The sequence below is a fragment of the Sphaerodactylus townsendi genome, linkage group LG06 (assembly GCF_021028975.2).
Source record: "Sphaerodactylus townsendi isolate TG3544 linkage group LG06, MPM_Stown_v2.3, whole genome shotgun sequence".
NCBI lineage: Eukaryota > Metazoa > Chordata > Lepidosauria > Squamata > Sphaerodactylidae > Sphaerodactylus > Sphaerodactylus townsendi.
Window position 1 is genome coordinate 59,109,232 of NC_059430.1, and position 14,338 is coordinate 59,123,569.

The 14,338-nt window shown below is 39.0% G+C and overlaps 1 protein-coding gene across 4 annotated transcripts in view; it reads right to left on the minus strand.

The window, feature by feature from the left end:
* Positions 1 to 312: 312 nt before the first annotated feature.
* CNOT2 (CCR4-NOT transcription complex subunit 2) overlaps positions 313 to 14,338 on the minus strand; it is a 90,017-nt gene continuing 75,991 nt past the window's right edge. For all 4 annotated transcript variants that reach the window (XM_048502438.1, XM_048502441.1, XM_048502439.1 and 1 more), the window contains 9 exons: positions 9,402 to 9,527; positions 8,108 to 8,232; positions 7,567 to 7,687; positions 7,308 to 7,464; positions 6,262 to 6,323; positions 6,115 to 6,164; positions 4,783 to 4,883; positions 3,801 to 3,945; positions 313 to 1,447 (listed from right to left, as the gene is read on the minus strand). In XM_048502438.1, the coding sequence (XP_048358395.1) occupies positions 1,361 to 1,447; positions 3,801 to 3,945; positions 4,783 to 4,883; positions 6,115 to 6,164; positions 6,262 to 6,323; positions 7,308 to 7,464; positions 7,567 to 7,687; positions 8,108 to 8,232; positions 9,402 to 9,527 (974 nt within the window). In that variant the 3' untranslated portion in view covers positions 313 to 1,360. The remainder of the gene's footprint in view (positions 1,448 to 3,800; positions 3,946 to 4,782; positions 4,884 to 6,114; positions 6,165 to 6,261; positions 6,324 to 7,307; positions 7,465 to 7,566; positions 7,688 to 8,107; positions 8,233 to 9,401; positions 9,528 to 14,338) is intronic.

Genomic DNA, 14,338 nt, shown 5'->3' on the forward strand with positions numbered 1-14,338 from the left:
CAACATGCCCATGACAAAAATGAAGTTATTTCACTATAAATCTTTGGACCGTCTTCCCATGATCGCCCACTGCTAAAATACATTTCTGTTAGCCTGTCCTGAGATGACAACATGTTTTATAATAAATTCAGGCCAACAGTAGAAGGGTAAACAACTCTAATTCAATGAAGCGTCAGCAGCAAAAGAGACTCTTCATTTTAAGTGCGACAATCACTTTATAACTTGATATTTTTAATACTTCAACTTTTTTCCATATTTTTTCCACTGTTGAAGAAGCAATATCACAATCTCAAATCAAAGTCAACACTGCAGTGAGGAGAGCTTTTCTACTTTATTACAAAGAGAAGAAGCCTTTATGTGGTCAGAAAATACAAGATTGATCTTTTTTTCTCTTCCTATGAAACGCTGCTGTTCAAACAGCCAAAGTGAATTGTCTCAGTTCACTTCATTAAGTCCCATCACATTCACTTGGGTATGGATGTCCTTGGCTGCTGAAATCTGGCCCTTTAGTGCACAGGGCGACAAAGAAGTCCCCCGACCAGCAGTTCCAGAATGTCCCGTTTTCATATATTGCATCCATGCACACCTCCTAAAAATGAGGTACAGCAGGGCAAACATTTTCCAAAATAGATGTCATATATATAATATATACACATTCGTACATACATACCTTTATTCATGTGATGTCCAAAAATTTAAAAAAAATGTACACATTTATTACAAAATCGTAACAAAGACTGGACAGTGTTTTGCTCATTCTGGAAAGATGAAGCTCAGTAACACACAACCTTGGAAATGAACCCAAGGTTGTGATAATATCTTTCTTCTAAACAGTCAGATATTCTTGCATTAAGTTGGCGAAAACTGCCTTTTCAAAAACTGAAGGGGAAGCAAAATGAAGGAAGCAGACCTTGCTCATCTTTCCAAATGAAATACGAGAAGGATCTTCACATAAAAATGCACAAACATTTCTTTTATTACCAAGAGTGCTACAATGAACAATGCAAATTTTGTTGTCTATTTCTGTTTTTCCTTTTTTTACATTTTGGAAACTAAGTGGTAAACTTTGTCAGTGTACTTGCTTGTCTTTACAGACCCAAGCTTGTCGGCTGGCAAAAAAAAATAAAAAATAAAAAATAAAAAAATCAGACCCTGCTCAAACTAAAGAAAAACAAATTATAAATTTAGTTGTTGGGCAGCACATAATTAGTAAGGCAGGACTTCAAATGGTGACCCCTTTGCATGAGCCAATTGCCAGATCCTCAGAAGGAATTAAAACCAGGATGCCTGAGCCACATCAGTTTTGCAGTTATGTTGAGTATTGTGCTGAGACAGCCATACCCCAAGACAAGGGAAGTCTTTAGAAGGCTTGCTGAGCAGGGTTGTAGTTGAATGTTGATGGCAGATGAGGCCTTTCTTCTAGTTTGTCATATTCCAGATGGAACTCCTATAACCCAAATAAAAAGGTAATAATTTCATTATCAGAAGATAATCCATCAAGAACTAAGGGCTCATGTGTATAATACACAGAGACAGACAGAGCGAGATGCTGCTTTTCATTTTTTTTAAAAAGGTCAACAAGTCTTCTTCTGGTTTATTATCAGGAAATATAATACCCAGCAAAAACAATATTCTTTACCAATAACGGACTGGGTCCAAAGGTTGTTCTAGTGGGTTGGAGTAAAAGGGAATTTCTACCAGTAGGATGGGAGTTACGGTGATAGTATTCCTGATCCACAAGAAGAAGTGATGGGCTCAGTTGGGAACAACCATTCCCACAAGCAGTGAAGGTCAGCCACACCCTCAAGCCTGTGCAACAGTAGTTGCTCCTGGGTTGGGCACTCCAGAGTCATGGCATCCACCTGCTGGGTAAGTAACCCTTCTGCTGGAGCATTTTCCTTTGTGATAGCAGGATAGGTCCCCATGAATTGCTTTGAGGTGTAATGGCAGAGAAACTTTGTAAAAGTGAATTAAGTATATGTGGGAAGATAGCATAGTAAAAACACTGACCTTTAACCTATTAAAACAGCAATTTAAATAAAACAAGAAAATCTACATACTCCATGATCATTAAAAACATAACCACTATTTCTGAGAATTGCTAGTACTTTAAAACTGTAATCCTAACATGCCTGCTTAGTTCAGGTCCAATTTAAATCTACAGGACCTACTTCTTTAAAAAAAAACACAGCTAGGATAAGGCTACAAAATCCTTTTCAGCTTGCACATTTTTTCTAGCTTTTGCAGCATAAGATTTCCCAATGAGTAAACATTATTAGTAATTCTCTGGTTTCAGTATGTTTTTTGGCTGGCTCCTGTTTGAAAATTCTTACTTTAAATTAGAATCATACTAAAATATCAGTAGGCTTTTCATTTTAGCACTAAAAGATTAAGTTCAGCTATACAGAAGACTTTTTAAAACAGAAGAGTTATGAAATTAATTTATATTTCCTCAACCTCAAAACAATATCACTTCCTTGCTCCAATTACCCTCCTTGCTCCAACCCAGCATCAACTGACACCCATGACAGTCCCTAAAAGGAAACCACAACAATCCAGGTGTCCAGAGGTGGAGGGGGGAGGGTGTAAGGAGGAATGAGGCAGGAAGGCTTAACAAGAAAGGTCCAGTGTTCCAGGAAACAAGCATCGCCCCTGGCTCTAAATCCCCTACTGTGGATGCAAAAGCATCTCTATTCACTTCATTATCAGAGAAAGCTCTATTGTGGCCCAGAGATATCCCCACAAGTGCAGTCAGTACAAAGTCTGTGCTTGAGAAGAAGTTCACACACATTTTAGTAAAGTTCCAGAGAGTTCATGATCCAAGTATGGACAACTGTTAATAAGCTGTTACTGATGGGTGGCATTAAAGACACAAGGGCCAACAGCCATGTTAACTCCTCCTATCCTCTTCTCTGCAACACTTTCTTAATCTACATAAAGTAACTTTTACCCATCTATACCTCTGGGATAGACCAATCATCAAGTGGCAACTGTTTGTCTACTGTGTGAAACAATATGCTGGACTCCAGCAGGCTCTTCTTAAATAATAAATGAAACCAAATATACCATAAACCAAAGAAATTGCTATTGGCCCATGGTTGTCTGAAGGATCTGCCTTAATACGGCATAACAGGAGAATTAAGCATTCAATCTCCAATTTCTTCTTCTGAATCTCCATTACCATTTTGTTGGTTAACGTGATGACATACAAGTCTTATATCACAACTCTGTGGGGGCAACAGCAAGTAGAAAAATCATGCCTTGAGCTCATCCCTCTCCATCACACTTCTCTCAACATAAATGTATATAGGAATGTGGCAAAACAAACTGCTGGTATTTTGCAATTCATATATTCAGTTCACCTAAGATTCACAGAAAAATACAAGTCATAGGATGTCATTACAGAATTAGCTATCTTAATGAAAAAACGCTTAACTTGGTTTGATCACTTATTTGGCAAAGAATTAATCAGAGGCTGAAACAAGCTGAAAATGATAACAGCTCCCACTTAGTGGTGAATCTTGAAACACTTCTGGTTTATCTTAGATAGGTAAGCAATAATGCAATCATTAACTGAGACATTCAAGTGAATGGCGGTAAGAATCCAAACACACTGAGCCAAGTGAAACACAAGGGATGTATCTGCACACTACGGAACTCTATCCCTTTAAATCAGCCACTAATGGCTTTGTACTACATTGGATATATTTCCTTTTATAAACAAAATTATAGGCACAGCAAGGTAAGAAAAAAAAGTTCTGCAAATGAAGACTTCAAAAATTTGACTGAGGAAAAAATACCTTAGCTACTTTTCTCCAGTTAAGACAGTCAAAGAAGTAATATGTTCCCCTTTCATATGTATTGGTTTTCATTGTTGGCTCCATGCCTGGTGCCCTGGTAATCCACACTCTTTCTTCTTTGTGGTATCTCCAATCTCGGTTAAATCTATTATTATTTAATCAGGGAAGAAATGCATCTGTCAGCAAGAATGATTTCAGTGTCATTTTTTAAAAAACTGCACAAAATACCCACTTAAATGCTGTTGTTTGATAAATATGCACTGAATTTCAATTTAACTAATATGAAAATAGAGTTTGTATCCCAAACAAAAGAGATATTTTAGAACATCCTAACTTGTGGACAGAGAGGGATTAATACTGGAAGTGTTTACATTCATTCAAAATACTTTTTGATCCATAATTCTATACAAGTAATAAAAATCTCACATAGCATCAGTACATTTCAGTACCATTTCTAAATATTGAAATAATTTAAGAGGCTCCAGGCTACTGGCTAAAAGTTCTGGATAAGAAACTGAGGGGACATTGCTGGGGAAACCCGCACAAAGCTGACCAGTCTTCACCATGACAACCTATTCCTCCAGTCTAAGGCCCCTTCTGCACATGAAGAATAATGCACTTTCAATTCACTTTGCGGTTGGATTTTACTGTGCACAATAGCAAAATCCACTTGCAAACAATTGTGAAAGCGGCTTGAAAGTGAATTATTCTGTATGTGCGGAAAGGGCCTAACAGACGACTGGTGCTGACCAGAATTTAACCAACTTGTACACATATGCTGGATGATGTTGGAGGGTCTTCTTCCCAGCAAGTAGAAACAAGTTTCCACACATGCATGACTCTTACTGGATGAAGAAATACAGTAATATGGTATATTAAAATAAGTTGCATTTGAAACAGAACATTTTAAAACAAATAAGTCTAAACAAGTGTGTCATCCCTTCCCAACTTAAGTATAAAATTTACTGAAGTCAGAACTTACAGCTCTACTGCTGCTAATAGCTGTAATACATCTCCCCCATTCATGTAATACAGATAAAACAGTAGATCTTCCCCATAGCGGCCAAGCTTTATTGCAGCCAACTGCAAAAGAAAAGATGAATACTTTTCAAATAAAAGGGTTTGGATAAAGACATTACAATCTGATACAAAACCTAGTTAGTTACAATATTCTATCATTGGGACTATTAAGTCACAAATTATTGTGTCAGAATTTCAGTCCACTTCAATGAGATAACAACAACATTTGCAAAAGAGGTGAACAAGTATGTTGCTAATGCTTGTTTTAGGAACAACATGTCACCCTCTGCCTAGTAGTAGTAGTAGTGGAATTAATCTATTTATTATTTTGTCTATTTAAAATATTTTATATCCCAAAACTCTCACCATATAGACTGAAGCAGCTTCCAATCTCAACAATAAAACAGTTACCAGTGAAACAAACCAACAAAAAAACAGGAAAAGGACAATAAAATAGCAGGAGTGCTGTGTGGTTTCCAGGCTGTATGGCAGTGTTCTAGTAGCATTTTCTCCTGACGTTTCGCCTGCATCTGTGGCTGGCATCTTCAGAGGATCGACAATACAATAAAATAGCAACTTGAACATTATCTTTAAAACCTAACACATAAAATAAACATTGGTGTATTTATCTGAGCAGGTTAAAAAGGGGGCATCAGGCCATACACACATCGACCAGTCAAAAGACTGGGAAATGAAGGAAATTTGGCATCAAGTGAATAAATGAGATAAGGGATTGTGCCATACTGGTTACATTCTAATTCAGAGATAGTCATGATATTATTTGTTTATATAACTAGTGTTAGCAATAGTACACACTTCTGTGAGAGAGGTTACTGAGCTACCTACAGCCATTAAAACAAGCATTTTTACAGATTTGTATTTGCCAGGTCTTAAGAGAGAAGATTTAATTTACTTTAAGCTAAAAGTCAAATCACAAAACAAGCTCAAGTATATACTTGGGAGTATATATTAGCAAAGGTCCATCCATTCACTTAAACTATAACTGAAAATAGATGTGAGCATTTTATTAAGTAATAAAATTGAGCAAATTCCTGTAGTATTAAAAAAATGTCAGTCTTGCATACTCTAAGAACACTGTACTTAGTGAAACTCTCAAAAGACACCTATCCTATTTGTAAAATGGCATCTGAATATAACAACTAAAACTTTGGACTTGGATCTCTAGCTCACACCCTTAACCATTATACTATATTACATTGTTAAATGTAGCTTCTTTTAAAAACAGTCTGTTATGCAAGTTTTGTTTTTACAGGGGCACAAAAAGCACACTCACCTTATCCCTAATATGAATGTTCGTTAAGTATTCAGATGGAACATGGAAGTCTGCATAAGGGAATGAGAAGAGACTTAATTTGTAACCCATAATAGACTCTTTATCAGGCATTTACTATTATACAAAACTAAACTAAATTAAACCTACCTATGTCTTGAGGTCGACAAGGTGAAGAAGCCCAAGGTGATGCAAATTTGGGGTAAAGATTTCTGCACAGGAAACAAACAAATTATGAGTCATGTCCAATATTCATCTTTTTTCATGCGCTATTTTTTAAACAATTATCCATTCAGACTTAGTTTACATAGCGTCGTGACTGCACAGTCACCAAAATAATGATTTTACAGGGTTGGCTCCATGTCACAATGGTGACAACAGGTCATCTTGTTATTTCCCAAACCAGTGCTACACCCTGAAAAAGTCCATACAACCAATGCCAGGATTTCCTAAAGGAACACTCTTCCTGAGGTCCCTCATTCTCATAAGAATGGGAAGGCCACACCCCAACAGAACTACAATCTTTAGGGTTTACCTCTGAGAGAATTGGGGGAGAGGGGTTGGATGAAGACAAAATTGCAACTTAATGGTACCAGGCACTCAAATTCACAATGCATCCACCAAAGCCTCTGATCTGTGACTATCCAGCTTCATTTGACCTCTTGCTATGGTAAGAATGCACAGAAATGTTGAGGAGTAATTGTCAGGACGCTCTTCACGTACAAAAGCCTGTGAAATTATCAGCGATCTGAGAGTGCTGCGTGGGACAGAGTTTGGGGAGAAGATGAAGCTCAGTGGAGAAGTGATGCCAAAGAGTGTGCCCTCCAAAGCTGCCATTTCCCCCAGAGCAACATATTTTGTCTCTGTAGTTTAAGATCACTGCCTCCTCGAGGCTAGTACCATTAAGTTGGTATCATCTGATGCACTGAACACATTTTTTGTGTAACAAACAGGATAAAGAATTTGCACAACTGATGTCTAATGAGATCAGGCTAGCCTGGGCCATCCAGGTCAGGGTGAATAGCAATTAAATAAGAAATTTAATTTCTTATTTCTGAGAAATAATTTCTGAGAAACAAATCTTTATGGGCACGCTGCTATATAAAAGTATTGGTTGATGCAGCATGGCATAGATGTTTTTAGTTATACACACAAGAAAATATGCAGAAATCATATTAGGTCTAAAAACAACTTACTCAGGAGAATTCAGATTGAGACCTAGTGTTGTCAAGTCACTTCCTAATGCAAGATGCACCATACCGGGGTCCGTCTCTGCTGCCCTGATGAATGTTAACAAACCAATCATTCCGAACTGATCTGTCACCATCCCTTGAGGAATGTTGGTTACCCGACCTATGCAAGAACAACAGATTAATTGCAAACTGTACAGAATGAACTATTTGGATAACATTCATACGAGAAATAACATGGAGAAGGGGAATCCAACATGCCTACCATCAGGTAACACCTGGATCCCTTTTTTCTGCTGGTTATTGTTTTGCGTGGTTGAACTTTTATCTCCAGGAAACTTAGGTCCATCTGCACTAGAGGAAGTTTTGCCTGATGCGTTCAAGTTCTATTAGGAAAAATGTTGCAAGGGAGTCAGGTGACACAAACGCATAAAAGGGAAGACTTGCATGGGGTTCTAAGGATAGCAGCCTTGTAGCTGTACATGAGGAACTGTCTGAACACCATAGTTTTCCACTTGGGTTTTTTTTTCCTGAAAGGAAACTTTTAGCAATATGTCAGAGGTAGATCCTGAAGTTACCTTGGGAGGTAATCAGTTTTGTAATTACAGTGGACAACTACCAAGCTCAGAAGACTGGCTGCCCATACAGAATTCATGATTATCAGAGACTTTGACCCATTCTTAACTGTAATTTTTTGAGAAAGTATTTGTCCAGCTGATAACCACAGGATGAAATTGCCTTAAATTACATATGGAAGTTGGGTTTTTTTGAGGGGAGAGTATTTTTTCTCTGAAACGTAAACTTACAGATTTGCTGTCATCATTACTTGATGTTGGGTCTTTGTAGTTGGAGCCTGGTAATGCTGGAAAATCTTCGTTGTGTATTGAGAAGTCCTGGGTTTGCTCACTTGCTGGTTTCGTTACCATTCCAACTGTATCAAAAGCAAATGTACTATATTAGTTATTATAAAATACATTTGTCTGTTACCAGTGAGTCACAGAACACTGAATTCTAATACCAGATGTTTCCACTGCAACAGATTCTGAGATAAAGAAAAAATACAAAAACAAAACAAAGTGAATGAGCATGCAACAATTTTCCAATTCAGGCTATATTTGAAAAAAGTATCACAGGTGCAAGCCTATTAAATGATTCTGGATATATCCATCTATTTTAAAAAGGAAGCTTTTCCCAAAATACCTGAATTTATAGCACATTGTATGTTAACATTCTATGACCCTTAATTCAAAAAAGGAGGCCAGCCATTCAAGACTTCCATCTAGAGCTGGAGAGCATCATCTTTACTACACTGTGAAAAAAGCACGTCAGACCCCATTTCTTTTCATTAAAATAATCACAAATTACTAAGCAACTTTTTTGACAGAATAAAGGAAAATTGTAGTATATCTTCCAGCAGGTTTGGAAGATACACATAATGCCCATTTGTTTCTACTTTTCTTCTCTTGATTTGATCTGTTTTGTTCTTTCATACAATTACTGATCATTTACATATCACTTAAATTTGCCACTTCCTTTAGAATCTTTACTCCTTAAAAGTTTTATAAGAGCAAAAGAGACCATGTAAGAAAATTTGTGGTGTGTTTTTCAAAGGTTTTTTTTTTTTTAGCTGTACATAAAGAATGGATTGAACAGTTTTCCCACTTGGGTTTTTTCCCTGAAAGGAAACTTTTAGCAATATGTCAGAGATTGATCCTGAAGTTACCTTTGGAGTAAAATAAGTAAAATAATGTCTGAACATTTATTAAAATACATTGAAATTGTAAATAGAGCCTATTCCCAATTTAAAATAAAAAAATTACTGGAAATGTCATGTAAAAAGGCGGTAAAAAAAAGATTTGTCACAACTTAAGGGAAAAGAACTTTAGAAAAGCCTAAAACAGCAAGCTCTAAAAAACCAAAAACAGTGTTTTAGTATTTTCCTTTGGGGCTCTTATCTTAATGTATCTGAGAAAGGAAATTAGCAATAGAACAATGTCATGTTGAAATCCAACAAAGCTCATTTAAATGTTTGCTGATGTCTTGAAGTCACAAACAAAATGTTCAGAAGAAATCTTTAGAAAGTACTGACTACACACTTACCATAGGGTGCCCTTCCGGCTAAAGGATTTATTAATGGAGTTGGGTTCCCACTTCCTTCCCTTCGGTTTCTGTCTGCTAATGCTGGAAAATCTGAAAGGTCCAGTCCTGTCACGTTTTCACTGCCATCTAAAAAAATTAATACATTTAACTAATATTTATTCTAAAAGAATTTCCCTCAAAAATGGTTATGTACACACACCATGGTATCACAAAAAAATAAATCAGTAGCTTTCTAATATCAAGATAAAAATTTACGCTGTCTTTCTATCCTACAACCATAAAAGGGGGGGGGGGGAAGGAGGGAGATATTCCGGACAGATGGAACTCAATAAAATATAAGAGTCAACTATTTAGTGAAAATAATCAATATTATAAATAGCAATGTATTTAGATATTTATATCCTGCTTTATAACTACAGTTTGGTGGCTGAAGGCATCACACCTGAGAACTATAGATACAAAACACTTGAAAGTAAAGGAGTTGGGATGAAACAACATACTGCAGGAGTAAAGTACCAGTAAAAGGGGGGCTTTAAGAGATGAAGAAATGTCATTATGATTGCATACTCCATCAGGCTTATACACACTAACAATTAACTACTGATTTATCACCAGGACCAAATAACGTACCTCTGCTATCACTGATGGATTTGCATTTGGCCAATGATAATCAAGTATTTAAAACTACTAGCATGAGATCCAGCAGTAATTCAAAGCATCCTAAAGATCTAAATAATTTGAAGCTTCCTAGAGGAAGCAGCATTTAAAAGGGACAAGCTACCCAGTGCAAGTCCTGAGAAACCAATGAAAACTGAACTGTCAACTACTGTGGCCACTAAGCTTTTGCCCTCATTTTCCTGTTCATGGCTAAAAGATTTTGCACCTGATTGGAGCAGTGGCAAAATCCATTGGCTGAAATGGAGAGAAACCAGTGGTAATTCCAACAGCTGCAGCATCTACTTCTCTTGTACCGCTAAAATTATACGTAGAAGGTCTGGCCAAAGATGCTAAGAGAATCTCTAATTATGCAAAATTAATTTTGTTTGTGCGAGTAGACCATCTCCCTGCCACTCAAGAGGATAATTTTTAAGTCACTATGACAACCTGGTGCCTGGATTTGTTAAACCCAACAGAAAAATACACAAACAGAGGCTTTGGCGATGGACTCTGGAGAAAGTGAAAAATGCCCTATCAGCCAAAGCGGATAACAAAACATAGCAAGTGCACCTGGCTGTCTGCCCTACGGCCATTGACCTATGGGGTTCCACTTTCCCACTAATTCCAAGTGTGCTGTTGATGGTCAGCGCTTGGAGTCAGTAATAGGTTAGATCAGGGGTCCCCAAACTTTTTAAACAGGGGGCCAGTTCACTGTCCCTCAGACTGTTGGAGGGCCGGACTAAAAAAACTATGAACAAATTCCTATGCACAAATGATTGTAAAATGTTGGATTTCACCTTTCAGCCTTTCTGTCATGGTCTATTTTTAGAACAGTGACCAAAGTATGTCAAGTACAGGGTGGGCTCCAAATATTGTTGGGGAGGCTGTGGAATACCTTCCCCTGTAAAAAAAAAAAAGCAGAACTTTCCCAATGAAGCATTCCATCTAACCCAGGATTAGGTATCTTCCTGGGTTCTTCCTCCCTAGCAGCCAGCGAGCGATTCGCCAGCCTGGCTGATGCCAATGGGAGTGAGGGCGGAACAGAAAAGCCTGGAAGGAGCAACACATGGAGTAGCTGGAGAGGAAGGGCGGAGCAGGCGTTGCCACATGTAAGGTTTCCAACTCTGGGTCAGAAAATTCATGGAGATTTGGGGGTGCCATCATGTAATTGCAATCAACAGCCGTTGGGGCCGGTTCCTCCTCTCCCTCGAGCCCCCACTGCACCTGAATGGAGCCATCACCGCCATGCCTGGCGGGCCGGATAAATGCCTTCAGGGGGCCACATTTGGCCCCCGGGCCGTAGTTTGGGGACTCCTGGGTTAGATGAAGGTGAACAACAGAAACTTAATCCTGATAAGTCAGGGATTTTCTGGGTTAGCAGGGCATGGGATTTAGAGATCTCTACTGTCTGGGATGGGGTTACACTCCCCTTGAAAAGCCTGGTTCACTGCTTGGGAGTGCTATTCAACACAGCAGTCATCTTATAAAACAAGGTGGCTATGGAGGCTCAGAGGATTTAGGCCCAGTTTTGTTTATTGCATCAAATGCATCCATTCCCAGGTCAGCCAGATGCAAGCCACATTTAGCCATGCCTTAGTTACATACAGAATGGACTATTGCAATGCAGTCTACTTGGGGCCAACCTTGAAAAGTGCTTGGAGACTGAAGATACTGCAGAACACTGTGGCTAGACCGCAGGTTGGGGCTAACTACTGAGAGCATGGGACCCCAATATTATTGCAATTACACTAGCTACCAATCCACTCCAGAGCCCAATTCAAGATGTTGACTTTGTGCTTTAAGGCCCTACGCAACTTGGGACGAGGATACCTGAAGGACAATCTTCTTCCATATGTTCCTGCCCAAGAATTTAGATCACAGGAAGAGACCTGCCCGACTGTCCCATCCATCAAAAAAGCTCATTTGGTGGGTACACAAGGGAAGGCCTTTTCAGTAGCAGCCCCACAATTACAGAACAAACTCCCTAGTGAGGTGTGCCTGGCCCCCTCACTTTTTATCTATAGGAGGCAGTTAAAGATGGTTTTATTCAGGATTGCATTTGGTTGAGTTTAGTAGCAGCCCTGAATAGTGATTTTAATGTTTTATGTTTCTAATGTATTTTGTCCTATGTGCTTCATCTACATTTGCAAGCTACCTTGAGCTCTATATGAAAGCAAGGCAACTAATAAATGTCTTAAATAAATCAATAAATCTTTATATAGTCTCCATTTGCAAAGTGCAAGCACTCAACAAGAAGCTCTATTTCTACTTGGAATGCAAAAACAATGTACTCCATACAGGTATGTGAGAGAGAGTGATCAGCTGTCCCAAAGTCTGACCACTGCAAATAGTTCTCTCACACACAGCCAATCTATGAGTGCTGTATACTGGTCTAGCAACCCTTTCTCTCTCAGCAACACAAGGGACACAGAGTAAGCATGTGCTACATGGCAGATAACCCTGCACTAGACACTGGTAAAGATAACAGAGTGAACATTCACATTGCTGAGTGAGGACTTACTATTACTGGCCAAAAACTCATCACTTTCTTTGATACACAAGATCACAACAAAGTTACTTGAAATGGTATACTCAGGGACTACACAGAGTTCCATTGCAAACTCCTATAAGGGAAGGACAGATACTGTCTCAATAATTATTGTATCTTCCTCAGCGGCTGGATCCCAAAGCGTGATCAAATGCGAGTCGGGGAAAAACAGCATGGGAACTGCGAGAGCAGCAAGGTGTTGCCACTGTGATTCACTAGTTTATAAGCCCCACTTGAGTTCCTAAGCTTAAATGTTATGTGTTGCAGGTGCTGATTGTCACCATCACTGTATTGTTCTACTCTGGGCTCTTTCCAGACATCCCTCCAACAACTGCAGAGGCAAGGATGTTCCCCATTCTCTGTAGCATGAAGGAAGGCCTGAAGCAAAAATTAGGGACACAACAGAACCAAAGGGACATCCAGATGTTCCTCTGCAGAACACCAATTCTTTTGCTCTAGCAGAGCAGCTGCACCTTTGCAAAGTGACTAATGAACAATTATGCGCAGAATCTAGTTTTATATCAGCATACAATAATGAGGAAAACTGTCTATCATGTAGACATCAAAGAAACAGAAGCTCTGCTAAAGAAAGGTGGTCAGCAACTTTATTTATCTGACTTGCTTTCAAAATTCCACCACAGGTATTGTCCAATAAAGACTGGAATATCAATGCACTCTGAGTTGATTGTGACTGATAGTTAGGGATATGTCCCCATTCCTTGCTTGTTGCTCACCTCAGCTATTTTCAGTATGGTCTGCTCCACTGGGAGTGGAGTCCCAGGGGGTCCTCTACTTGAGTTCCAGCAAGAATAAGGGAGCAGGCTCCTAAGGGCTCCCAGCTTCTTCTATAACTGCTGGTGTCATAAATCATGCAATATGACATACAGGGTGGTGGGGAAGATGGATAATAACGTTTGCTAGGATAATAAGCAACAAGTGTAGGAAATGAATATCATCCATAAGAGGAAGAACCGCAGATGGAAGAGGGCCATAATAAAGCATGAATAGCCAATTGCTACATAGGGCAAGTGGTCAACTGGTATTGACTGGTTCTGTTAATGCACTCTCTCACATATGCTGGAGAGGTGTGCCTTTTATGGCAGAGTGAACCTGTGGTGTTTCAGAAGGCTAGTAGTTTCTTAAGGGTCTCCTAAGTAAGGGTGTGCATTAAATTTGAAACCATTTGAGAAACCATCACGGATCCACTGTTGGACCCCTTGCAATTTGCATACCGAGCAAACAGATCGACAGACGATGCTGTTAATATGGCTTTGCACTATATCCTGGCTAAGCCACAGGCATCTTGAATCGCCATGAAGCACCGGCTATGCAAGGGTCCTCTTTGTTGACCTTAGTTCAGCATTCAATACTATCAGACCGGACATTCTTCTAACCAAACTAAATCAGCTAGCAGTACCTGAGCATATTTGTAAGTGGATCACAAGCTTCCTAACAGCATGAAGCAGCGAAGATTGAAGCTAGGGAAAAATTACATCAGACACCTGTAAGAAGAATGAGCACAAGGCCCCCCAGGGATTTGTAATGTACTTTCGAACCACTTCTCTTCTCTCTGTATACCAATGACTGCATCTCAAGCGATCCATCTGTTAAAATACTTTAATTTGCAGATGATACAACAGTGATGATTAGTCTCGATTGACAGTTTCTTGATGACGACCATATACAGGCGGAGGGTTGAACAAGCCACTTAGCCTGGTGCCACTGGAACAAT